A 27314-nucleotide genomic window follows, 5' to 3' on the forward strand; every position below is an offset into this window, starting at 1 on the left:
CACCTTAGGCTATTGCGGACCATTTTGCAAATCAATAAGCAGGACAGACAAATGAAAGTATTATATTTGTATATAACTTTTGCTTTATATATTTATAGTTATTCAAATGATTTTCCAAATGTAGTTTATTCATGATCTATATTGCGTTTCTGATACAAGATAGAGCTGCTCAATTATGTAAAAGATTATAATCACGTCAATATTGAGATCAAGATTATTTAACATAATTATCATTGACTTTCGAAACATGGAGCACTTTTAATCAGTGGGTACTCTTGAACCTAAAACATAAATCAAGCTGAAAAACAAATTGAAAAATTATAAGTAAAAAACAATCACATGATTAAGTAATTTATTAAAATAATCATGTAATTATGTTTGAAAAAGAACAGAAACAAATCCCCATAGAGCCCCTTGTTAAAATGCCCAGCTTTACAGCAGAAATAAAGATGTTAACAGCCTGGTACGTAAAACAATTCTGGTCTCTGAAGCTAATTTCACAATTCATGACAACTGTAAGGGGGATACATATTAATGTGACAATTAAAGTGAAATTCCGGCGTAAAATCATCCCAGTGTCTTTTTCGGCAAATACACTCAACAAATAAGCCATGGAGACAATTTTTTAAATTATTAACGTGGATATCCCACTTTTGCTAACATTCAAATGCGGTTAAACTGATTAGCTTGGGGCAGCAAGGTGAACGCATTAAAACGGCTTGTTTAAACCACTAATACTGCTCATGTTAACACCAAACCTCTGCAGTAGCAAGATAAAATTAGGAGTGTGACGAGACCCTCGGCTCACGAGACGAGACATGCTGTGTAGTCCACGAGAACTAAATGAGATTTTAACACCATTTTAAAATGTCAGTATTTTCTTTACAAAGGGGTTGATTTTAGCAACGGCGATCATCGCAGAAAAGCGACAAGTTTGCAGGTATGGTAGTTTGAAATGAACCATTCCTCAAATTACTGCTGTATTGAAATGTAACGGATTGATGTACTGCACAATTTTACTGACAATCATTATAAAATCTGTGCTTCAGTATGTAATATGAACACTGAAGAATATATGATATTTAAGATTCTAATTATATTAATAACAATATAGAAATCAGGTATGCATAGGGCAGGGAGCTTCATAAAACTCAAATTTTCTCCCTCATCTGGACTTAACTATGACCTTCTAAAAGTTTTCCAGGGGAGTCAACACACGGCCATGCACTGAGAGAGCGCGGTGAACGTTCCACACGCCTTTTGTTAAAAGTGAATGCGATTGGGGGAATGTGATATCCTGTGCATATCCTTTGTTACTACAGTACAATCCCATGGCTCCACTTTCTGTCTGTTATTCCCATACCTATTGACTCTGGGCCTGTTGTGGAGTCAAGAGGGCACTTGTTTCAACCTTTTGTCGAGATCTAAGCCTATTGAAGCAGTGAAAGGACAGGTTTCTGAAAAAGATTCAGCTGTCAATCTGAAATGTCAAGCTTTAAATGCCCTAAGACTTTATCTTAGACCCTACTGACCCATATTGAAAATCTGATTGTCCCAAATGTCATTTACTAGTAACCAGATCACGTGTGCGTGACTTCATACATATAATCCTTTGCTTTCATTACAACATTGGTAAGCACAGTAACAATGCATGAGTGGACAAGCGAAGGCTGACCAAGCTAATATTTAAGTTCCGCTGATACTTTTTTTTACAAACTATTTTTTAAACATAAATTCCAAACTTTGTGGTCCAAAGTGATTTCTTTAATACAGGATGCATCAGGTGGCATCTACCTCAAAAACCTTGTCACCGAAAATGAATTTCAGCCAATTACTGTGACTGATTTCTATCAGATATACAATTAAACCCAAATTGAATCTGCATAGTTAAACATTGCATTGTTGATTTCCACGACAGCAGATCAAGGGAGTTACCTCTTGTTGGGGGTTGGTGTCAGCCTCTCCCTCTTCCCATCGGGGCTGGGGAAAGGATCCGATGAATACGGTCCAGGGGACAGCGACGCAGGGCTGGAGATGGTGTACTCTCTGTAGTTCTGATTCTCATCTCGACTCACTATTACCGCCTCCTACAAAACATCACATCAGAAGAATGTTGTTGCATTGGTATCTGTTGGACGTAATTTGATCTTTACTACTGCATATTTTTCCATACAAGTAGAGAAAGGCTTAGGCAAAATGGACACCTGTGAGAATGTCAGCACACACAAGTACACAGAAGAACATGTTGTATCCTTACACAAGTCTGCAGGATGTGTACTCAGTATCACACCATGCATTTTAGCTGTTGCTTTGGGACTCATAATCTCAATAAAACACAGGAACAAGCACTAAATCCGTGCAGTGTGTTATATTGCTTCCATTTTGAGTACAGTGAAATAAGTAGATATGTAATAAACAGATGTGTCATGCATGCATTAGTAGAAATGGTGGAACATACCCTGTGTAGTCAAAACAACACATTATCCAAATCAAACAAGCCAATTGATGTCCAGTAATCAAGACAAGCTGTAGACAGATTAAAGCTCCTGTGGAGCTGCATCACTGACCTGGAAGCGTCCGGATAGCTGCTCAGGGCTGCTGATGCCATTGGTCTGTCCAGGGTTGGGAGGTCCAGGTCTTGAAAGTCAGAAAACCACAGAGATCATGCAACTGTCAACACTGATTATATCTGCATACCAAAAAAATGAATTCCCCCAAAAATAATAATAAAAAAAACAGCTAAGGCAGTAAGGAGGCTTATGTTAAATAAATACACAAGGGAAACTGGTTTAAATGACATTCTGGACAAGCTGGTGCACTTCAAGTACATAGTATCATGTTTGTCAAGAACTTGAAATAAAAATAATGAGAGAAGAAAATAAATCAATCTTCTAGAAGGTCATGAGTCTAAGTGAACTTAATTTGTAGTGCAAACAAAAACCATCATCATTTTTGACATCCCTTTTGCTAATGTTCTGGCAAGCATCCATCAGTATGTCCCCATGAATCTTAGAGATTACTGCTCAAGACGAGTACTGCAGACTGTCCCCCCTTTCGTAAATATTCTCCCGATGGATCTCGTCTTTCCAACTAGTCACTTTTGTTTTACTTTCTTAAATAGAAAACACATTCTGCAAGCAATTCCATCATTGAATTTGGAGGGGAAAATATGGGTATAAGTGCCAATGCAAACACAGAGTGCCCCCCTGGCTGCAGGGCCAGAGGCTGACTGGCTTTTGGTTGAGCCTGGGGTAATGAGGCACACAGGAAGGCCTGAATGCCTGTGGTAAATCACCCAGAAACACACCTCTCGTGGCCTCGGATCCACATACTGCTCATAAGAGAGAGATGGCAAGAAGATGAAAACTGATACAGCAGCCATAAGACATTTCTTCCCGTAGGAAATATATTAATGTGGCAGGCCTGAAAAACTCATTTCTTTGAATAAGAACTGCACAGCTGAATGCTCACCTTGTGCTTTAAACTTCCACTTTCTACAGATACATCAGAGCACCAGAGGACATTGGGGTCTTTAGACCATGAGAAGTATTTTAGTTCAATGATCAGATCAGTGTCCTTCTATAATCGAAGACCTCTGGTTTTAGGTTTCCATTACAGAAGAAGAATTTGATTCTGGTGAAAATGCTGTCTGTGACTTTATTCCACAGAGTTGTCAAACTGACATAAATCAGCATGTGAAACCCTTTGCTGACACTAGCTGGCTGGTGTTAACCTGCCTGAGGCAGATGCTTCAAGCATGGGCACTATAAGAATACCTCTCCATACTAAGAACTGAATTATTCAAAAACCTTGATATTGACCGGAGTTCGGAGTGGATTCAAATTTACAAGAAGCAAAGGGTACATAGTTTGTGTCAGGCTGTGAGGAAAGAGGAAACCATTGCATGGCACCAGTAGCTGTGTGCTATAACTTTGAGGATGACAGACTACAAGAGAGCAACAGGATCACAGAGTGACAAATGCTTTGGTCAACGTGACATCATCCACAAGGCATTAATGAACAATGGAGTCCAAAGAAGTAGCTGCAAGTGAGAACAAAGCCTCACTAAAACGTTTTTGGGGTCATCACCAAGACAGTGATTGTGTGGTTGCTTTGTTATGTAAAAATAAACCCAGTTAGCAAGGTCTGGGATATTGTCTCTATACATTCTCATTCTGAGGATGAGCTGATGCCAGCTTCTTCCAGTGGGCACCGCCATCTGTGTGATGACAGCCAATACCCACACAGCGCTGCTGGTTGGAAGAGAATAAACTGCTAACCAGATGTTAAGCTGGAAAAAAGGAGTGCTCTCAACTAAGCAAAGAACAAATCAAACATTACAGCTTTGTGCTTCTCAATAACAGACCTCTTGAGAGCTTGTCTGAATGTTATTCCAATAGGTAATATGCTTGATGAGTGGTATTAAGACAGGATCCTGTGAGGTACATAAGAGTCTTAGTGCTGAGAACCACTGACAGTTAACATAGTGGGATTAAAGACATGGCAGAACTACACAGTGGCATTGTCCTGGGCAGGCAATAAGTAATGGTGTTGTTTCTGGCTTGGTGGGAGACATGAGGTCAGCAGGGAAAAATCCACTCACATGGACGTGGGACATCCAAGGAGGAAGTATGTGAAAGCACACGTGCGTGAGAGTGTGTTTGTGAGTGAAGAGAGAAAGACTGAGAAAGTGAGTGACGAGGAGCAACAGTGACAATAAATGAGAATTTAGGGAGGGCCTTTAATCAAAATGCCAGCCAAGAGTGGCTCTGGCTCAAAGGAAAACATTTTTAGTAACCAACTCCCCGTCATCCAAACAAGGTCTTGGCAAATCTCAAAATGGGTTTTATTAAGAGGGAGCAGGAAAGAGAACGCTGTGTCTCTCGGACATGCTGGCATTTCCCTTGATTACAATCACTTGTTTTTGTTTGTACAGTGCATGAACGATGAAGTTAAAAACAATGTTAAGAAAGATGGAAGCTGAGGCGGCTGTGTTCTTGGCACACACAAGGCAACACATTAGAGATATTACAAGCCACAGTAGGGGGAATATTTGTTTTAAAGCATATGTCAGCATACCTTTCCACCATCAGCTGAAGCTGAGTCTTTGAGTTCTTGATCTTGTTCTGGGCCTCCACATTTAGCATGTCTGCTGTGTTTTCCCCGTTGATCTCCAAGATAACATCACCAGGTTGCATGTCTGCCTGCTCTGCCTTGCTGCCCCCATTGACCTGTTGAACAGAAGAATGAGCTGAAGTTAGGTCCTAGTGGCCCCAGGTCCTGCTCTGAACATAACACTTTATGGATGCTATCCGTATAGACAGCTCTGTATCCTAAGGCTGTGTGGACAATTTGTCCGTGACTGACATTCAGCATTAGAAAATGAGGAAATGAGAAAAGGTGTTGACGAGTTGCTTCACACTTTTAATCCAACTAGCTCTCTACAACTCATAAAACACTCAGAAAAAATACCAAAAGACGGCCACATCATTTCACACACATAGAACGAGGCAGTGCTGGTTAACAACGGACAGATTCATAACACCCTTGGGGAGAAGTCATTAGTGTGACACTACTTGATGGTTTGACTGTGCCTGACCTTTGTAACCGGCCTCACCGCATGTCAAAGCCAATGCTATACCACCACATCAGAGGGAATTCCATACTAATGGGCTAAAACATAATGTCCTAGCCACCGCTTTCAGCTTGGTTCCTGTGTCCCAGTACACACCCAAACACAGGCTTACTAAAAACAAAAAAGGCAAAATGAGGAGCCTGATTGTGCAGCTGAAGAAGTCTGACATTTGACACAAACAGTTACACCAAACAATTAAAAACAGAGAAGCAATAAAACAAATAATGCAAAACAAATCAAATAAAGAGCCAATTGGAGACTCTACATCTCTAGAGGAGAATTTGATGCAAAGAGAGTGCTAGTCAACAGGCTGTTTGTCAGTTTAGCCAAGCAAGGGGGCAGAGGTGCCTTGTCTGTGGGCCCACTCAAGAGGCAATTAAGCGTTGCTGTGGTGACCCACAATAGTGCGTGCCTTTTCTGATCAGGACACGCCTGGTTTCACATAAACTTAGAGCAGTTGGGGGTTCTTTTCCAGGGTCGGTGCCAGAGTAAAACGGGGGCAAGCTATCTTTCAGGCCAATGGGAATAAAAGAGGGCATCCATGTCAACTCTGTGCCAAGTGCAAACCACTTCAGATGGTTCAACCCTGTGGCTGTTGTGGGCAGGGGGCAAGCCATTTCTCAAACAGGGCTTTGCAAACCAATTTCAGTGATGAAGTTTTTCTCCCTCAGCAGGACTCCCCGTCACTTCAGAGAACCCGTTTGATATTTGAGACAAGCAAAATGCTGGTGTTGTTTTCTAGCATAAGTTGTCAAGAGGGGGCAAACAGTAAATGCTTTTGAAGTCAGAGTCTGTGTGAAGCACCGGTATCCTGCCATGGTTTTGCCATAATTTATCTTTTATGGTCTGAGGAGGTGCTGGGGAAGTCTCTGGAAAAAAACAGCTGAGGTGGTGTTGTAGGGCAAGAATGTGCAGTGGGCAGAACTGGGTGTCTCTGGCATGCAGAAGATTTCCTGGTGGTGTTTACTGTGTGCCGTCTACTTACAGTGGTAACGTTTCCACTGCTTCTATTCCGTCTTCCCATTTTTTTTTAAAACAGTGGCTGGGAATTGACTTCTGCACGTGGTAACGCATGAGAGTTAGCAAAGAAACAAACCCACAGTCACAGACTGCACTCTGGGATCAGGAACCCCTCACCTCCCACCTCAACTTCCACTGTAACTGTAATCAGTGGTTTCCTTCCACTGTAATGTACTTCCATTCTATTCTAACTGGTTCAGTAGATGAGGAAATAGGTGTGAAGCAGCCCATGGACAAAAACAAAGACAAGAAAAGAGACTTAGTGAGGAGGAAATTGACTTTGCATGACATGCCATTACAGGCTGTGTTTTGACCAAAACAGAGGATATGGTTTGATAAGGTGTGACGAGGTTCAGCAACAGGGCGGCTTTTGATGAGTACCTTTGATATAGTTATGGCCTTCTTGAAGTCCCTTCCTCCAAATATTCTGAAGCCCCAGGGTGAAGGACCGACTAGATTCACCGTCAGCGCCATTTAGTGATCGGGTCAGCACACACTCTGGTCGAAACCCTGAAAGACAAGAGACACAGTGAGCATTAGATTGAGTGTGAGTAACATGTGGGGCATACACATGTACACAGCTGAATGGTTTCATCTCATGTTTCTGCTAGCCAGGCTAAATATTAGATCAACAGGTGAAGGAGGGAACATTTGCATAAGCTGCCTTTCATCTCCAGCAACACTTCACTTCCACCACTTCCAAGTCCTCCTGACATGGATTATGTAACCACATCAAATAAGAATTGGAAGAATCTGAAACGGAAGACACATGACTAACATTGCTAAAGTGCCTGCAAAGCCAAAGAGTTTCATTAAATCCAAATGCTCAACAAAAAATCGTGCAAGCACACGTTTTGTTGTGTTTTACTGTGACCATTGTGTTTGATCTATATGTATACATTATACAGTGGCGTAGCCTGATATCCGACATATAGTATGGCAAGTATGGTAAGATTTGTTTATAGGAATGAGTTGTATATATAAACTTGTCTAACAATTCAGTTGTTTTGTAAATCTGTAGCTCCTTAGTGGATATTTTATGTATGTATGATTAGGGTTTGCACAAAAGTGTATAGATTTTGCTTTCCACAAAGTCTGTTGTGAATATGTAAATCTAAAACTGTGAATCCAGTGTTTAAATCAAGTAATTGGAGACGCCATTGTATAGTAAAACCATGTGGGGAGTTTTCATTGTTCTATTCTCTTGTAGACAGAGTTTTCGGTTATGGCAATAACGCAATATAAAGGAAGAACAAATCATATTACATCATCCACCGCAGGTCTTTTTGCTTTTCCTTATGGGACAAATCACTTCATCCAAAACATATTTTGGGGTTAACCTATGTTATATGTTAAGTCTTAAGATTCTGTGGGGCTTTTTGTTGATTACTTTACTCCATCACAAATCTATACAGCTACAGGACAAACAGACAAGACACAGATCTCCCAGATGTAGATTTTGAATTAAGGATGAGGATTAAGCTATCAAATATTTCGGATTGCATAAACATAATTGGTGATGACAAGGCGTTGTGAGCTTCTGTCTATGGCATCGATTTTCTCCAGCAGTCGGTTAACCCTCCTGCAAGAGCTCAACTACGTAGATGTACAAAAATAAGGATCCATATGAGTAAATAACATGTGCTAAAATTTAGGCTCATCTCCGTTGACCTGGTAAGGATTATTGGCTGCCCAGCTTCATGTTGCTTGACTAATAACTGTTTGACACAATACCTGCATGTGTTTGGTCATTTCTACAAACGAGTCACTTTCTTTACTTTGTCAAAGTCTCCTTGAGTTATCAGTGTGAACATATGATAAGGTTCCAATCAGCAAAGCACTAAAAGGTAATCAGATGGTTTACATAACATGACACTGATATTGGCAATAAATACATTCAAATAAAACTTTCACCGCTTTGGCAGGGGAAGCAGACCCAGATAATAAGCTGAACCCACTGTTAACATTTACACTATCGACTGAAATATACGCATCAAAGTAAAGCTTGAAATGCAAAAAGGAAATGTGCTCTCAATGTTCTGCATTCAGAGCAACTTGGGATGGAAAATCAAGTGAGGAAAAAAGCTGTAAGAATTCTGTTAAAAGCACAAGCACGTGCACATGCGCACACACACGCACACGTGTGCATTTAGACATTACAGTACAGTAATACATAGGTGCACGTGTAGACAATGACATGAGCTGTTTTAAGTATAGACTGCCTCTCTCAAAAAAATATTTCGACAACCAAACAATTTTTAATCATCTGTTGCCTAACTCCCAACACAAACAAGCTTATTGCATCAACCTCTGAAAGTACATGCAGTATGTAAGCCTATAGTTGACTGTTTCTACAGAGACACGATGCCATGCTGGATTAGTATTCCATATCATCAACTTTAATTTGGAATTTTGCTATTATATATATTAATTTTATCACCATTACTTTTGCTATTATTATAAAAATAATAATAATAATAATAACATAATAATATATAAAGTGAGATTTCCATGTCTTTCTGATTAGGAAGCAGGTCGAGGTGTAATATAAATACTGTGAAAGTATCAAAACGCTCAATCCACAGAGGAATGCACTGAATTCAGAAACTGTGCCTTTAAACGAGCAGTCAGGACTTGTATACAGTTGTGATGTCATTACTATACAATATATAAAGTGCAGATACGATGCTGTTAGTCATTCCCAGGCTTCAATAATGGTGCAGAAATGCTGAAGTGCAGATGAGGAAGACCTGGAAACACTGTCCAATCAGAGCAGACCACTAAAACAGAGCGTTTCAGGCGGAGGGTGAATACAGATACATTCAGATAGACAGTTTGAGAAAAATAATGTGTTTTTTGAACATTGATATGGGACCTTTAAACTTACCATGCATACTTTAGCTCAGAGAAAAGCAAAGTTATATAGAAGCATACAAACATTTACCAGAATACTGACAAGCAATTACAGCTATACCCCGTTTTTGCACCACTGAATCACAGTATATATTAAGATAGAAGATGCAGCTCCACTTCCTCCCATTGTACAAAAGTTGCATCACTACAACCGCCCAACCAATCATGATGTTTCACCCTGTTTTTATAACATCAAATAGCTAATCAAAATCAAACATGAACATTTGAACAAACATCAGAACGATTAAAACTACCTACATGGAAAAACCTATTTGAGGTGTAGGCTACTTTAGTGTGGCCCATATCCCATCCACTAACATGGAGGGGATGGGACTTATGATCTATACTGTAGCCAGCCATCAGGGGGCGATCAAGATGCTTTGGCTTCACATTTAGATATCTGTCAAGCCGTCAATCTTTACAGCCTATGCACTGAATACATACAGGAACTATATGATATTACATTATATATATATATAAATAAATAATACTATGTATTGGTAAAACATGGCTTTATATTCAATGATCTCAATACAAAGTTAACTCTATCAAATGGTGCTGACGGAAAGACATTGTGGCCAATAATCTTACTCAATATCTATAAATGAAGTGATAAGTCTGTCAATGATAACATTACATTGCATAAATGATTAATCAATGTTTTTAAAGATATGAGGAGCAGAACTTCTGGACATCACAGACACAAGTAAGGTGAATCTAGGACATCGACCACGCTACTCCCCTAAATCCCTTCAAACACTGGCCCATTTCATCCGCTGCACATTCCACAAGTGTTTGGGACACATAGTACAGACCCAATAAGTCATTAACAGCCTGGGACAATTAGCAGGGTTACCGGGCTCACCATCATTAGGGTCTCTAAATTGCTGTGGACTAAGTGCAGTTGTGATAATGACAGGGAGCACCCGCCCTAAAGTTTCCCAGCCTCTTGGGGTGTCAATTAGTTCCATAAGCTTCTGCAGCCTCTCCAATAGAGCAGCCATTATCAACCCAGCACCCTACTTATTCTCTGTCTAAACGTTCACTGTTAGCATCATAACAGCGCTAGTGGTGGATAATGTCAAAGTGAAAGCACGGAGAAAGTATGCGGCAGAGCGGACAATCAGCGGAGCAGAAAAACAACACATAGTGGTGGTGAGGATAAGTGGCACCCTCATGGGTTGTGCTTAATTTGCCATTGATGAGGTTTTAAGAATGCACTGCATTGCTGCTTGCATGAAACAAAGTGCTGAACACAGTTTGATGAAGCCTCACCAATGCACAAAAGTACTGTTGGGCAGCTGCCAATACACATAAAAGGTGAATTATGTTCTGGTGACATCTCCCTGCTTTTGCTGCCATGCCAATCTGGCAGCACAATTCAACAAACTCAACACAATGAGAGGAATTCTAGTCATGAAGTAATTTCTATGGCTCGCAGTTTAGCATCAGCCACACAGCATGAGGAGAATGGAAACTGGTACGATAGGTGTAGTGACATACTCTCACTTCCCACTAACACAATGGACAAGTTTACAACTTATCCGCATTCCTACTGTACAACAAACAGCAAGGTGTCACATTAGACTATAAGAGGCAGCATCTTCTGAGTTTAATCGATATACATACTAGCTATAAAAAAAAATAGGGATGTCAGGATAGGAGTTTCTAATGTCACAATTCTTGTCACAGGAAAAATGGTTTTGCAGTTTTTGTGATTATTAAAGCTGAAGAGGGTAACTTTCTGTAAAAAATTTGGGTTTTTTTACATTAATGAGACAGATTTTCTGTGAAAAAGCAATGTCGCTCTACCTCCACCTTCTGCTCCCTGCCTGTTCCTAATGGCATCTGCTAGATTACACATCAAACGGCCGACAACAAATCTGAGCCGAGGACTCTCTGACGCGGTGTCAATGAATGTCCTAAACCTTGAATGTTATGTACTGTTCACAAAATTGGTTATTAGCAGCTTGAGAGCCTTTTGGCACTTGTCACATCTGAGATGTCCCTACAGGCAAGAGAGATAGTGGAGTTATGACGGGGAAGAACAGGCCTTTCCAAATGTTGGATCCAAGGCTCATTGCTCCAACATGCAGAGAGCCTCAAGGGTTTTATTTAAGAAAGGGTTTCAACTGATACAGTTTGTGCTCATGGTGAAAACTAAAGGATCTATGTAAAAGGAAACTATTGGGTCAAAACCAGAGAACTTGAATTGATTTTTGATGAAGCGATAATTATATATTACATTAGACATGTATTGCAGAACTTAAAAAGATGTTTTCTGTCACATAAATACACATATGCATATAAGTGTAACTACAGCAGTCTTGTATATATTATTATTTGTCTTTCACTAGAAATGAGAGCCTCAGTGTAACTCCATGTTGGTCAGGGGCAGGGAAGCTGAGTGGCATTTAGGCTAAATTAAGGCAATAGAACACAATAACACTGAACTGATGTGCATCTTCACATAACATACAATTCCCATAACATGCAGGTATGGGCAGTTTGGGCTGAATGATTGAAACTTGCTAACACAAGCCTGAAACTGTGTGTGTAATCACTGGAGAGTGGCATGTGATAACGCATACCTAATAATTCATTTACTTTGATCAGCATGTCACCACAGCACAGTTATGGCAACCAGCGACCATGTTGACGGTGTTATTAGTATTATTGAAAAGTCGAAAAAATACAGTAGATGGAAAGAATACACGGCTTGCTCAACATGCCGAGTGAAATGGCCAACAAAAATATGTTTATCGCAGGAAACCATTACAATCACTATGTTTAGCAAAGCCAATTCAAAGAATTAACACCTTATTCATCCAAGTAATGTAACATTTGGAAAAACAAGTTGCTACCATATGTACTGTGGTGTAAATCAAATATTCATAAAAAACAGCATTAGATTAACCGCTCAGATTGCCGACTAAACCTCTGTATAATAAAATGTCTGGCAGCCAAACCTGGCCACCTACGTCAAATCTACACCTCCACCCTGAATCATCAGAGCTGAGATTGTTGTTCTTCCCCTTGAATTCTGGGCAGAAATCCACTGGATTGAAATGAACATGCTGGCTTTCCAGCATGCTAAATACTGAAAGAATGGCTGATGAACAAAGCAGACGCAGCACATCCAACTGAAAGCTCTGGCTAAGCTTTGATGCAAAGGCACACTCTCACATGAACTGTGGCTGCGGGGGAATATTCCTGGTATGAATCACACTTGTCAAGGCTCTCGCTGGTGGCCATACACCAGTGTGAACTTTCCACAGCCCTCGTCTGTGGGGCGGTTGACTCAACCCTGTGTGTCACGCACTACCCTGACAGGTCGGCACCTACCTGGACACACACCCACAAAATTAAAAAGGAAAGGAATGCAATGGCAAGCCTCTCCCTGGATTGAGAGGAGTGCTTTAAAATTCTGGGCATTCTCCAAATCACACCCATTTAGTCAGACGTTGCTGCAATCACTAGGGAGATGAGAAAATATCAAACAACAAGGAATGATGTCAAAAGGGTGTTGGTTGATGAGCTGTATGCTTATATATAGGCCTATATTGATAACAGTACCTGTGTCATCAAAAGTAATTGCACACTGAGCTATACCTGTAATTTTTGTGGGTTACTCCCTTTTCAATGAGAACACTTTTATGCACACTCCTGTAGAGTGCCATGCTGTCACGTAATCTTATATATCTGCTGAAGTACGAAAAGTCAATTTCTAAGATTACCCATGATCCCTTTGACACGTTGCTGCTGCCCTGCTAAAGTGGACTGGATTGTGTCCACTAAAGTATGGTTTGTAACAAGAAAAGAACCCTGTAGAAGTGGCTTCACTTATCTCCCTCTGCATCCTCATCTGCATCATCATCATCATCATCATCTGGAGATTATGTTGCTGCTGTTCACACTGAACAGGCTCCACACTGCTGTTCGGCAAACAGGCCAGTTCACCACATCCTCTGCCCTTCTCACAAAAGAAACACCAACCACCACACTGTTCAGTACATGCACACTAAAAACACACTGTTGCAACGGTGCACCTCTGGCATGTTGGATGCTTGGCAAAAATCATCCTCTACCTCACAAACTTTTGTTTCTACGGTTTGATGTAACAGGAAAGAAATAAACAGTCAGAAAGATCACGCGATGCCTCAGCTTGCTCTGAAAACCACACGCACAAAAAAAAAACCAAACACTTTCATCATTCAGATTTAACGGATGATACTAACTTCCTGCATAACTGGGAACATGTTCACCACAGAAGACGGCTGTCTGGGTAAGGGCCGTGAAGTCAACAAAGTAGCATTTAGCCATTCTAAAATGTTTTTGGTTCAGTTAAAACCTCAATTCAATTGCAAGACAAACATTATTTCCCTGAGTTAGATGGCAACACGTTTTGCCTGTTTTCCTCACACGCCACTGCTTTTCACTATTCATAATTACAGTGGTGTTTGTTTGGTTCCTGGCTGGCTTTTGTCTTATCTGAGCAACAGCACAGTCTTCTCTCAAAAAGGGAAAGAGGGTGAGGACATTACAGTGTTGAACTTGAACTACAGTGGACCTGGCTTATTCGGATTCCCTCAAAAGCCACTTTAAGGAGGAGGAGGAGGGGAGAGAGAAGATAACAGCTTCACCAGTTAAACTAATGTGTCATAAATACCGACGTGAAGATTCCTGAGGTTACACCTGGCCCAGCCCCTTCACAAATCACACTGACTGTTTAACGTGCAACAAATAACCTTCCCCGCTATCCTGGATAATGAGACATTAACAGGGTGGAAGGTCTGCAGTAGGTGCTAGAAACCAGCACTCTGTGTGGGCCGAAGTTGCTCCAGTCAGTTAGACTGACTTAGAATTTCCATTTCTATCAATACCGCACACTTTAACGGCGCATATTTGGCATCCATCATAATTTAGCACGGTTTGACTACATTCTCGGAAGTTGCCACACTTTTTATGAGTGAAGTACTACAATAAAATCACATTACCTGCCATAAAAAAAAAACAACATACGGCACATGAGGTACAAAGAGAAATGCAGTAGGATATGAAGCCCAACTGTGCCATTAGATACAAAAACACTCTGCCAGCACCCCCGAAAAATAAGCGTTTAACCCACTGGAGTTTTGAGTAAGTGAGCTGCATCACAAATTAAATTTTTCAGTTAGCTGAGACACCGTTTGGACGCCGAGACACTTAATTAGCTGCGCCATGTTTAGACTACTTACCACGGTGAGTGCAGAGATTGTAGGTACCTTCTCCACCTGTTAAATGTCAGCAGGTCCTTCTTCACCTCAGCCCGAAACAACAACTGCCTCCGAAATGCGACCAAACAAAGCAGAAAGCAGCTTTATGAGTTTCCTCCGTCAGTGTAGCAGCACTAACGCGGTGATGAAGTAGTCCCTTTCCGTCTCTCTCCTGCGGTTACAGTTGTTAAGGTGGCACGCATGAACACCACCTGTTGCTGCGCGCGCAGTAGTATCACTGGGAAGAGCTCGCGGTGCCATGTGCTGTTACCAAAATAAAGGTTTGACACAGGCAGCGAAACTGGGCGTGTCGCATCAGAAAGGAGGGTGCAGCGGTGATAATTGAGCCATTTATCCTGGAAACACACGCGGAGGCTGGGCTTGGTGTCCGCGCGCCATCTGCTGACGTCGCAGAGCAGCGCCACATCAATTAACCAGCGACGTAGACAGGAGTGAATCAGTCATGACTGTTTCCGCCCAAACAGGTTTTCTGCCATTCTAAGTGCTTAAAATGTAAAGTAGTGTGTGACATCTTTCTGATTGTTATCTGATCTGATTATTATTATCTGATGATAAGTCAGCCTTTCTTTATAAGCATAATGAATGGTTTTAATAAATAATGTACTTTTTCTTTAGGCTATAAATCATTTATATAAGCTAATGCATTTTGGGATGCCAGGTTGTGTAAAATCCTCTAAATTGGTGAAGCTCAACGCTCTTTACTTATGACTTACTAACATATCTAACTGAAAGTTAGAGGGAAACGCAATTAAACCATTATAAAATATATATATAAACCCTTAATAAACATGACTTATCAGAAGGCAACTAGTAAGTACAGATTACTGCTGGTAGACTGAAATCACAACAGATAAAAACAGATGTAGGAAAATGTGAAGAGAAAACAACATTGAAAGTTACACAAACTCCCAAGGATCTCAAAGAGCAATGCTTCTGTTTCTTGCTAATTCTTGTGGACTCAAATGACTCGTCTGATAAATGCAGAAGTTTTATTTTGGAGTACAATGGCGTACAAGATCACATAAAGATAAAGGTGACTGTCTTTTCAAGGGGGAATGGTTGTAAATGTAAGGCCCTAAAGTCTCAGGTGGAGCGTCTCTGCGTGTGGAGGAGGAATAAGCATCTCTGGTCAGCCTGGTTTCATAGCTCTGGTAGAAGGAGTTGTCCTCCCGCCCTCACAAGCTCCTGGTGGGTCTGGAAGTCTGTGAAGTCCAATGGGACCTGGAGGAAAACCACACCGAGGTTTCACCTTAGATGTTACACAGATATTTAACCTCCCTGATTTTACTCAATGACTTCTACAGGCTTGATCATTTCAAACATGCATTCAAAAATCAGATGAACTGAAATTACATGGCTAGGAGCCTCCAAATATCTCAGACTGCTAAACGCTGGATTTATCCACACTACCTTGAGTTCAGACGAGTGGGAGGAAGCAGAGCTCTTGCTGGTTGATGAAGTTCAGCATCACAGTCAGTCAGGTTGATGTTGAAGGGGCGAGGGCTCTTCTTGGGAATACCTGTGAGAAGAAGATGATGTAAACAGAAGAGCTGGCTTTCATTTATCGGCCCAGGCATGCAGTAATTACACAGCCATGCTTTTGCATATTATCTGAAGTGTTATATTTACGTGTGTTTCTCTGGTCCCTGCTGTTCCACTTGGGTCTTGACATGGCAGCAGGTGAGGAGTCAGCGGTGCAGGTTGCTGGGAGAGGCTGTAGGAGGAAATGCAGTCGTCTGGAAGTATCTTCAAGTGGAGGCGGAGGTGCAGGTGGATGGCTGTAGGTGGAGGTCCTGGCTGCAACTGTCTGGCAGAGTCTTGAGTTGGACGGCCAGTGCAGGATGCTGGATTAGGATTTAGTTGGAGGCTCAGGGTGAAGCTGTCGAGGCTGGGAGAGGATTTTCACTTGTTGACTGAGATTTGTTTTTGATTGTTCTCCTGCTTTATTTCATGTGTCCTTGTTTGTGAAGCACTTTGTACAGTTAGTTTGGAAATATGCTATATAAATGAAGCTATTATCATTATTATTATTATTATTATTATTATTATTATTATTATTATTATTATTATTACCATGCAGGAGGAAATGGAGCACCTGGAGGAACCCCACACAGAGGCTGCAGATGGAGGTCCTGGCTGCAGCTGTCTGTAGATGAAGGACTGTAATGGGACTGCTGTTTGCACTTACCTGCCAGAAGTGGATAAAGGTGCGACAGGTTGCTGACAGAATCCTCAGGCCAGGGTTATCCATCATTTTCTCTACTCTCGGCTGGGCGAGGATTTTCACTTGTTGACTGTGACTTGTAGTTGATTGTTCTCCTGCTTTCTTTTGTTTGTCCTTGCTTGTGAGGCACTTTGTAAAGATAGTTTTGAAATATGCTATATAAATTATTATTATTATTATTATTATTATTATTATTATTATTATTATTATTATTGTTATCATTGTTATTATTATCATGGCTATTAATATTATTACTGTATGATTGTTATTGTTATTTGTATTATGTTTGTTATTATTATTATTATTATTATTATTATTATATTATCATATATTATAATTAGCATGTTATTATAATGAGTATTATTACTGATATTTTTTATTAAATTATTATTATTATTATTATTATTATTATTATTATTATTATTATTATTATTATTATTATTATTATTATTATGAAGAGGCTGTGGGTGGAGGTTTGACTGCAGCTATCTGCAGGTGGAGGCGGCAGCTGCAGGTTGCAATGGAGGATGAGGTAGGAGGGCGGAGCGTGGAGTGTGGTACTTCAGCTGGTTTGCAGAGGCTGCTTGTGTCCTGGCAGGTGATTTATGTCGCTGTGAAGACTGAAGCTGGATGAAATCATTTAACAGAGGCTGCAGTTACTGATTCAAAAACCAGACAATTCATCAATTCTGTGACACTTACCTTAAAATTACAATACTTAAACTTAAAACTACAATATTTAAACTACAGCACAACACATAACTAAACAAAAACACCACGTAACCTTATAACTATACTTAAACTACAACACTTAATCTTAATATAGAACTTAATCTTAAAACTATACTTAAACTTAAACTATAACACTTAAACTTAAACCACTACACTTAATCTTAAAACAATACTTAAGCTTAAACTATAAAACTTATACTTAAACTATAACACTGAAACTTAAACAACTACACTTAATCTTAAAACTATACTTAAGCTTAAACTATAAAACTTAAACTTAAACTATAACACTGAAACTTAAACAACTACACTTAATCTTAAAACTATATTTAAACTTAAACTATAACACTTGAACTTAAACCACAACACTTAATCTTAAAACTATACTTAAGCGTAGACTGCAACACTTAAATGTAAGACTGTACTTTTCCTTAAGTTATGATAAGATGTACAGATTGGATCTTATTTGAGTGTTATGCAGTTCTTAGCTTTTTGTTTGGCCGCTCAGGCTCTGGTTCTCCTGAGATATCCACAACATAGAGAGGAGGATTGGTTCCAGCCCCGTATGAGACGTCCACATGGACCCGGCCGTCTTCATCGACTGATTCTGTGAACACGGGCCGGTTCAGTCTCTCCCACAGCTTCTGCTTGATACAGCGGCCCAGATGTAAACTGTACTGACGCGGCTGGCCACTCTTGGTCCTGTGAGGAGCAGAAAACACAGACTTTAAATCATAATGTTACAGGAAAAACTGAGAGTTTTAAGTGATTGGAAAATGTGATAATTATCTGATTGATTTTGACACAACATACTTCAGCATATCATCCACAACTTCATGGTAGATGCGCTGGTACTCTTCCACTGAATGGTTGTGGATTTTCAGAGGTTCGTCATGGTACAGTGGAGCAGTGGACGGCTCGGGGCTGGGGACCAAGTTTGAGGCCACTGGCAGGTCAGCAGGTGAGATGGTGGCCCGAGGCTTTGGGACCAAATCCAGTAACCCTGGCATGTCAACAGCTGGGGTGGAGGGCTGAGGAGTGGGACCCCCGTTCAACACCTCCGGATGCTCAGCAGGAGGTTTGGAGGGACGGACCGAGGAGGTCCGCTTCCTCTTCTTAGGAGGTTCTGCAGGACCAGCAGAGTTCTGGTGCTTCTGGTTTAAAAGCAACACATGAGAGGATGTCAGACTCCAGTTCACTTCTTACTCTACAACAAACTTTTAGAATCTCACAAGAAATAAATCTACATCAGATGCACTGCAGAGGACTTCTTTTTCAAACTAAAATACCCTTCACAGATTCTGTGTATTTTACAGGAACCTTTATTTGTTTTAAATTGGACAGCAAGAAGAGTTTCTATTCAAATAAAAATGAACTCAGCTGTAATTTAGTGATATTTGTTGCTTAATATGAAAGTTACACGGCCTAGAACATTCATATTGACAGTACACTCTACTATGTGTTTGCCATTTTGTAAAACAGCCTAATATTGAGGATTACACTGTGGACAGTTTGAGACATTAACAATTTCTTTATCCAAAATATTAGATTCAAATGTGTCACCTGGTCGTCTGTGCAGCATGGACAGCGTGCAGCAGTCTTCCTTGCACCCCCTGCCAGGCGTGCAGACACTCTCCTCCCTCTCTGCTTTTCTTGCAGGTTGACAGACACATCACACTGCAACAACACACACTCATGTCAGAATGAGGCTTTACTCTGTGCAATGTGAACAGTTTTTCTGTGCTTTAATATAAGCTTGTCCAAAATTTACTGTGGCAGAAAAGTTCAAAACATTAATCGCAAAATTAAAAGAGTGAAGGTGTTAAAAAGGCCTCATGGTCAGGTAACAAAGCAGGATCCTCCTTTAGTGAACATGTGTTATGGGCTATATACAGTATACCATGTATGTGGCCTCTATTTCCATACACAGTATTAAAATAAAGGATCACACATCTACTGAGAATGATGTACTCAAGTAAGTACATTCAAATGGCTATACATGAATACAGAATACCAATGTTTTCCAGCCAAGCAGAAATATATAAACAAGGTACTGTTTATACGTAAATCAGGCTCTTTTATTAATATAGTGATATAATGAAATGCTTATTGTCAGTAGTATTGGCATTGATTTGAATTCATTTATAGGCATTTTCTGTCTATTTTATTATGATTGAGCTATTTGATTTGAGTCATACAGTGACAACGACCGTCTCCTACATATTTATGAAACAGTTTATTAATCTGCATTTACACTTAAACACATTTTTCTGACTTGAGGTTGGGCTCCAGAGTTGATTTTACAAACATCAGTGAACTTTGGAGGTTCTGAAAGTCCCGACGGTAAAAAAAAACAACCATATACAACAGTGCAGTGAGTGTAGACTCATTTGTCATCAGGGACTTGTATTTCTTTTGTGTATTGTAGCAAACAGACCAAAGCTTTGCCTTGCATTTGTAACATCCCATATATTTTTTGCAAAACAAATATGAGATAGGCCTATTGTTAAATGAAATAACATTTGTTTTTATCATGCATCATATGTTGACTGAATTTGGCCTTACAGGTATTTCGGAGAAAAACTTTCCGCCACTTTTTCAAACCATCATTAGACCTATTACTTTATTATTTTTTAACATATCATGTGGTAAATTATGTTTGATATCGTCTATCGCTGAGCTGTCCGTGTCTGTAAGTTTGTCCGGACGGTGAAATACATATAAAACAGAGCAGGCTGTCAAAGTGATCAAATCTCACATTTTCCATGATGAAAGTTAGTTGAGTCTCTTTCGTCAGTCTCTGTGAGTCTTTAGTAAATGTCAGGATGTCTCAAGTCCTCAGTAGAAGTGTTGATTTGGAAGAAATCGTCGAGTGAAAGTTGAGAAAATAACTTTTTCTTGACCGTCTGAGGTTTGTTTTTGTTTAAATGATGATTTTATAGAAATGATGCACCTGGAGACAAACACAGCAACCATGGAATCCTTCACGTCACACCTGAGTTTAGTCACATATGTACATTTAAAGTTTATTAGGCCTAACGTTATACAATCACATTGAGATCAAGTTCATATATAAATATCTAATCTACAACTATTTCCTCTGAAGTCTCCAAATATATATTTTTTTCTGTCCGGTTAAATTATTACACGCAGTCTTTGTTTTGACTGGAAACTCACCTTGTTCACAATTTCCACTTGGCTATACTGATGTGTTATAACGTAAAAAACACATAAGGAAAATAATGAAAGCTATTGTTAATGCAACATTAGTGTTATACAATAGCTGTCTCGTTGCAGCATGGAAACTACGATCATTACGCACAGGCCGATCTTTACGCACAGACATCTCCGTGAAACACAAATTTGACTTCCAAAAAATATTTCAATGAAAGCATTTCGAGTTCAGATCACTGAATAAACGTGAGACCTCTGAGACCACAGTCAGAGGCAGTTAGTTTACACATATCTATAGTTCCAGGTGGACTGCTTTTTAAAAAAATAGAAATATGCAAAATTAAGCATTTGCCTAGAATAAAATCAGACAGGTCCGACCCATTTATTACGGTCTTGCCAATAAATCATTTTAAACAAATTAAAGTAGTTTTGGGTTAATCTAAATTTAAAAGCATAACATTGACAGAAGCAGTAAGAACTGTCAGTATATATCACAGTCTGAGTGTTGTTAAATCTGCCTCTTCTCCTTACGTAGGCTGCTCTTTTCTTATAAGTTTTCAATCGAGTTGACCCTTTATTTAATGCATCTGTCATCAGGGACTTGTATTTCTTTTGTGTATTGTAGCAAACAGAACAAGGCTTTGCCTTGCATTTGTAACGTTTAACCTATTTATTTAAGGTATTTGCATAAAATATGGGACAGGCCTATTGTTTAATGAAATAACATTTGTTTTATCATGCATCATATGTTGACTGAATTTTACCTTACAGGTATTTCGGAGAAAAACTATCCGCCAATCTTCAAACCATCATTAGACCTATTATTTTATTATTTTTTAACATATCATGTGGTAAATTATGTTTGATATCGTCTGATGCTGAGCTGTCCGTGTCTGTTAGTTTGTCCGGACGGTGAAATACATATAAAACAGAGCAGGCTGTCAAAGTGATCAAATCTCACATTTTCCATGATGAAAGTTAGTTGAGTCTCTTTCGTCAGTCTCTGTGAGTCTTTAGTAAATGTCAGGATGTCTCAAGTCCTCAGTAGAAGTGTTGATTTGGAAGAAAATCGTCGAGTGAAAGTTGAGAAAAAAAACTTTTTCTTGACCGTCTGAGGTTTGTTTTTGTTTAAATGATGATTTTATAGAAATGATGCACCTGGAGACAAACACAGCAACCATGGAATCCTTCACGTCACACCTGAGTTTAGTCACATCTGACCTTTTTTGTAAAAAATTTAAATCAACTATAGACTAAATGTAATCATTTTGCATCAGGGACTTGTTGCCCTAAGTTATTTCATATTGAGGTAAATCACGTTAGACCAAAGCTTTGCATTGAGTTGTTAACATTTAACTGATTTATTAACTGTGATTCTCTCCCTGATATATTTTACTCTGCTGCACCCTCAGGTGGTGGATGGCTGCTATGACAGGGACCATATTGTTAAAGGGAAAGTGACCCCCCCCCCCCTTAATGACTGACATGTTATTAATACATAAAGACTTGAGCTCAATGTTGATTTTGCTCAACTCTTCTTTTTAAAGCAGTCTGTGTAAATCAGATGATGCAGTGATGGTCTCAATAACTTACTTATAAACAGACATTTACTCCTTTGTTGTGTTTGCTCATATCTTTTTTTCACTGCATGTGTGCAATGTTATTTATATTTACTATATAAAACTATATTACAGAGTTAATATGAAGACTAAATGGGATCAACCCAACAATTAATGCAAAAACTACTGACACATAATAGAGCATGAATGGCATCATGTACTTCCATCTTCATGTTCTAAGCCCTTATTCACTCTGTACGTCCAACATTTGAATAGAGGCCTCACCAAAACACAGTGTTTATCACAGATTTATGATTAGAAGAAGGTGACGCAGTGCTGAGCTGCATCTCACATGAATCGTCAGGTTACCAGCTTTCAGATCGAATGTTGACATTTCATCTGTCACTGAACACCACCTGTCCCTCACCCCGCTAAAAAAGGGAATGCTCAGAGGTTAACTCCTAAAGAAATGAGGTCTTAAATTAAACATGTTCCTCTCTATTAAAAACCCAAACCCAAACATGGTTTCTGCCATTTTAAATGGTTCATATTTCCTGATCATTATCTTTTCAACATCGAGCTCTTTAATTCATCAGAGAGATGAAAGTTTGACCACTCTTCATCTGGAAAAGGGCTGCACAAGTATCATGGACAAAATCAATCCATAAACAACTTATTATAATGTAAAAATACAAAACACATGGCTCATGAAGTACCATAAGAATCCTTTATTGATGATTTACTGACAAGCTTTTGCTGATGGCTTATTAAAAAATGAGGAAGCCTTTCTTAAACTTACTAACATGCAGACATGTTGTCTTAGAAAGTGAGAGACACACAAGTATTTAAAGCCATTAAATACAAAGTCATTCCTATAAACCCTTCATAAATGGTGATTTATCAGAAAGTAAGTAAATAAAGAAATCTCCTGTCAAACAGATTCACCAGGATTTCTTAGTTGCAGAGACATTTTATTGATTAACAGTGCAAAGGCGTAAAAGAACACATGTAGATGAAGCGAACTGTCTTTTCAAGGGGGATGGTTGGAGATGGAAGGCCCTAAAGTCTCAGGTGGAGGCGGAGGTGCAGGTGGATGGCTGTAGGTGGAGGTCCTGGCTGCAACTGTCTGGCAGAGTCTGGAGTGGGACGGCCAGTGCAGGATGCTGGATTAGGATTTAGTTGGAGGCTCAGGGTGAAGCTGTCGAGGCTGGGAGAGGATTTTCACTTGTTGACTGAGATTTGTTTTTGATTGTTCTCCTGCTTTATTTTATGTGTCCTTGTTTGTGAAGCACTTTGTACACATAGTTTGGAAATATGCTATATAAATGAAGCTTTTATTATTATTATTATTATTATTATTATTATTGTTATTATTATGATTATTATTGTTATTATCATTATTATTACTATTATTATTATTATTGTTGTTGTTGTTGTTGTTGTTGCTATTATTATTATTTTTATTATTATTGTTATTATTTTTGTTCTTGTTATTATTATTATTAATATTATTGTTATTATTATAATTATTGTTGTTATTATTATTATTAATATGTGTTCTGTATTATCATTATTATTATTGTTGTTGTTATTGTTATAAATATTACTATTTTAATGTATTTTGTATTATAATAATCATATTACTTATTTTTATTACAAGTGTCATCATTACTGTTATTATTATTATAATGTTATATTATTATTATTAATAATATTAATATAAAGTCTTGTTATATTATTAATATTACATAATAATAGTATAATTATTAATATTAATATTAAGTGTTGTTATATTATTATTATTAATATTAATATTAAGTGCTGTTATATTATATAATTATTATTATTTTTATTATGATTATTACTATTATTATTACTATTATGTTATAATGCATTTTTCCTGTGGCTGTCTGCAGCTGGAGGCTCGGGCAGCACACAGCTGCTGTTTGAAGGCAGAGTTCAGATCTGAAGGTGGCTGTGAGAGGCTGTAGGTGGAGGATGGAGCAGGACACCTCAGAGGCTGTTTTACAGAATCTGCAGGTGGAGCGTGGGGCAGCAGTTGGGTGGTAAAAGCTCCTGGCAGAGGGTGACAGCAGAATGACAGAGGCTGTAGGTGGAGAGGGAGTTGTCATCTCTCAGGCAGCAGCTCAAGGTGGATGTTTGGTTTGCCGTTGGATGGTAAAGACGGAGGGTGGAGCGTGGAGTGTGGTGCTTCAGCTGGTTTGCAGAGGCTGCTTGTGTCCTGGCAGGTGATTTATGTCGCTGTGAAGACTGAAGCTGGATGAAATCATTTAACAGAAGCTGCAGTTACTGATTCAAAAACCAGACAATTCATCAGTTCTGTGACACTTTAAGATAATACTTACCTTAAAACTACAATATTTACACTTAAAACTACAATATTTAAACTTAAACTATACTTAAACTTAATCTTAAAACTATACTAAAACTTAAACTTAAAACTATACTTAAACTTAATCTTAAAACTAAACTTAAACTTAAACTATAACACTTACACATACACTTAAACTTAAACTTAAACTATAAAACTTAAACTTAAACTATAACACTTGAACTTAAACCACAACACTTAATCTTAAAACTATACTTAAGCTTAGACTGCAACACTTCAATGTAAGACTGTACTTTTCCTTAAATTATGATAAGATGTACAGATTGGATCTTATTTGAGTGTTATGCAGTTCTTAGCTTTTTGTTTGGCCGCTCAGGCTCTGGTTCTCCTGAGATATCCACAACATAGAGAGGAGGATTGGTTCCAGCCCCGTATGAGACGTCCACATGGACCCGGCCGTCTTCATCGACTGATTCTGTGAACACGGGCCGGTTCAGTCTCTCCCACAGCTTCTGCTTGATACAGCGGCCCAGATGTAAACTGTACTGACGCGGCTGGCCACTCTTGGTCCTGTGAGGAGCAGAAAACACAGACTTTAAATCATAATGTTACAGGAAAAACTGAGAGTTTTAAGTGATTGGAAAATGTGACAATTATCTGATTGATTTTTGACACAACATACTTCAGCATATCATCCACAACTTCATGGTAGATGCGCTGGTACTCTTCCACTGAATGGTTGTGGATTTTCAGAGGTTCGTCATGGTACAGTGGAGCAGTGGACGGCTCGGGGCTGGGGACCAAGTTTGAGGCCACTGGCAGGTCAGCAGGTGAGATGGTGGCCAGAGGCTTTGGGACCAAATCCAGTAACCCTGGCATGTCAACAGCTGGGGTGGAGGGCTGAGGAGTGGGACCCCCGTTCAACACCTCCGGATGCTCAGCAGGAGGTTTGGAGGGACGGACCGAGGAGGTCCGCTTCCTCTTCTTAGGAGGTTTTGCAGGAACAGCAGAGTTCTGGTGCTTCTGGTTTAAAAGCAACACAGGAGAGGATGTCAGACTCCAGTTCACTTCTTACTCTACAACAAACTTTTAGAATCTCACAAGACACATCAGATGCACTGCAGAGGACTTCTTTTTCACATTAAAAGACCCTTCACAGATTCTGTGTATTTCACAGGAACCTTTATTTGTTTTACTCCTGACCTCAATATGAAAGTTATTGAAATGTGAGCCCAGTAACAACGGCCTACAGTGTGTCCTAACACATTCATATTGACAGTACACTCTACTATGTGTTTGCCATTTTGTAAAACTGCCTAATATTGAGGATTACACTGTGGACAGTTTGAGACATTAACACTTTCTTTATCCAAAATATCAGATTCAAATGTGTCACCTGGTCGTCTGTGCAGCATGGACAGCGTGCAGCAGTCTTCCTTGCACCCCCTGCCAGGCGTGCAGACACTCTCCTCCCTCTCTGCTTTTCTTGCAGGTTGACAGACACATCACACTGCAACAACACACACTCGTGTCAGAATGAGGCTTTACAGGTAAAAGCAACATCTGACATTGAATAAAGGGGATTTCAATTCTCTATTTGCATGTCCTGTAGACAAAATACATTTTTTTAAATGAATTAAAATTTCCCTTTAAAAAATATATATATTGATTTCCCTTGGAGTTCATGGAGGCCATATTAACTTTGCAGAGGGCCCAGGAAAAAAATAGCTGTTGTGTCCCTATTAACTCCTGTTCCTCACACACTCTGTGCTGTGTGGACAGATTTTCTGTGTTTACTGCACTAACATTGAATTATTTTAGAAATATGCAACATGTAATCACATAAATGAAAGAGTGAAGGTGTTAAAACTAACAAAGCAGGAGCTTTCTGTAAGCAGATGGCTCAGATACAGTTTATAGCAAATATTTCCATATAGGAAAATATAATGTCACACATTTGATACTCATGTTAAGTTTAGTTTTTGCTTTTAAATGGTACATTTAAAGACACAGAGATAAATAATTGCTGTATATTGTTTTATTTTACATGGAAAAAATAGAATGAATCATTAACGTTAGGCAGTTATTTTAATTAAGAAATACGATTTATTTATAAATGAATAACGTTAGATGAGTTGAGCCAGTTAGTTCCAGTATTAAATTATTAAAAACTCAGATTATTAATCCTTATTTGAAGTGCGGATGAAGTGTTCAGTTCGTCTCGACGGTGAAATACATATAAAACAGAGCAGGCTGTCAAAGTGATCAAATCTCACATTTTCCATGATGAAAGTTAGTTGAGTCTCTTTCGTCAGTCTCTGTGAGTCTTTAGTAAATGTCAGGATGTCTCAAGTCCTCAGTAGAAGTGTTGATTTGGAAGAAATCGTCGAGTGAGAGTTGAGAAAATAACTTTTCTTGACCGTCTGAG

General features: G+C 39.2%; 1 protein-coding gene across 2 annotated transcripts in view; it reads right to left on the reverse strand.

Moving 5' to 3' along the window:
• The window catches only part of pdlim2 (PDZ and LIM domain 2 (mystique)), a 36405-nt gene extending 21351 nt beyond the window's left edge, over positions 1 to 15054 (reverse strand). For both annotated transcript variants that reach the window (XM_083912062.1, XM_083912061.1), the window contains exons 1-5: positions 14806 to 15054; positions 7037 to 7165; positions 5080 to 5231; positions 2568 to 2637; positions 1936 to 2087 (exon numbers count right to left, since the gene is read on the reverse strand). In XM_083912062.1, the coding sequence (XP_083768188.1) occupies positions 1936 to 2087; positions 2568 to 2637; positions 5080 to 5231; positions 7037 to 7129 (467 nt within the window). In that variant the 5' untranslated portion in view covers positions 7130 to 7165; positions 14806 to 15054. The remainder of the gene's footprint in view (positions 1 to 1935; positions 2088 to 2567; positions 2638 to 5079; positions 5232 to 7036; positions 7166 to 14805) is intronic.
• Between the last annotated feature and the right edge of the window lie 12260 nt (positions 15055 to 27314).

This window comes from Echiichthys vipera (assembly GCF_963691815.1).
Source record: "Echiichthys vipera genome assembly, chromosome: 4".
Lineage (NCBI taxonomy): Eukaryota > Metazoa > Chordata > Actinopteri > Perciformes > Trachinidae > Echiichthys > Echiichthys vipera.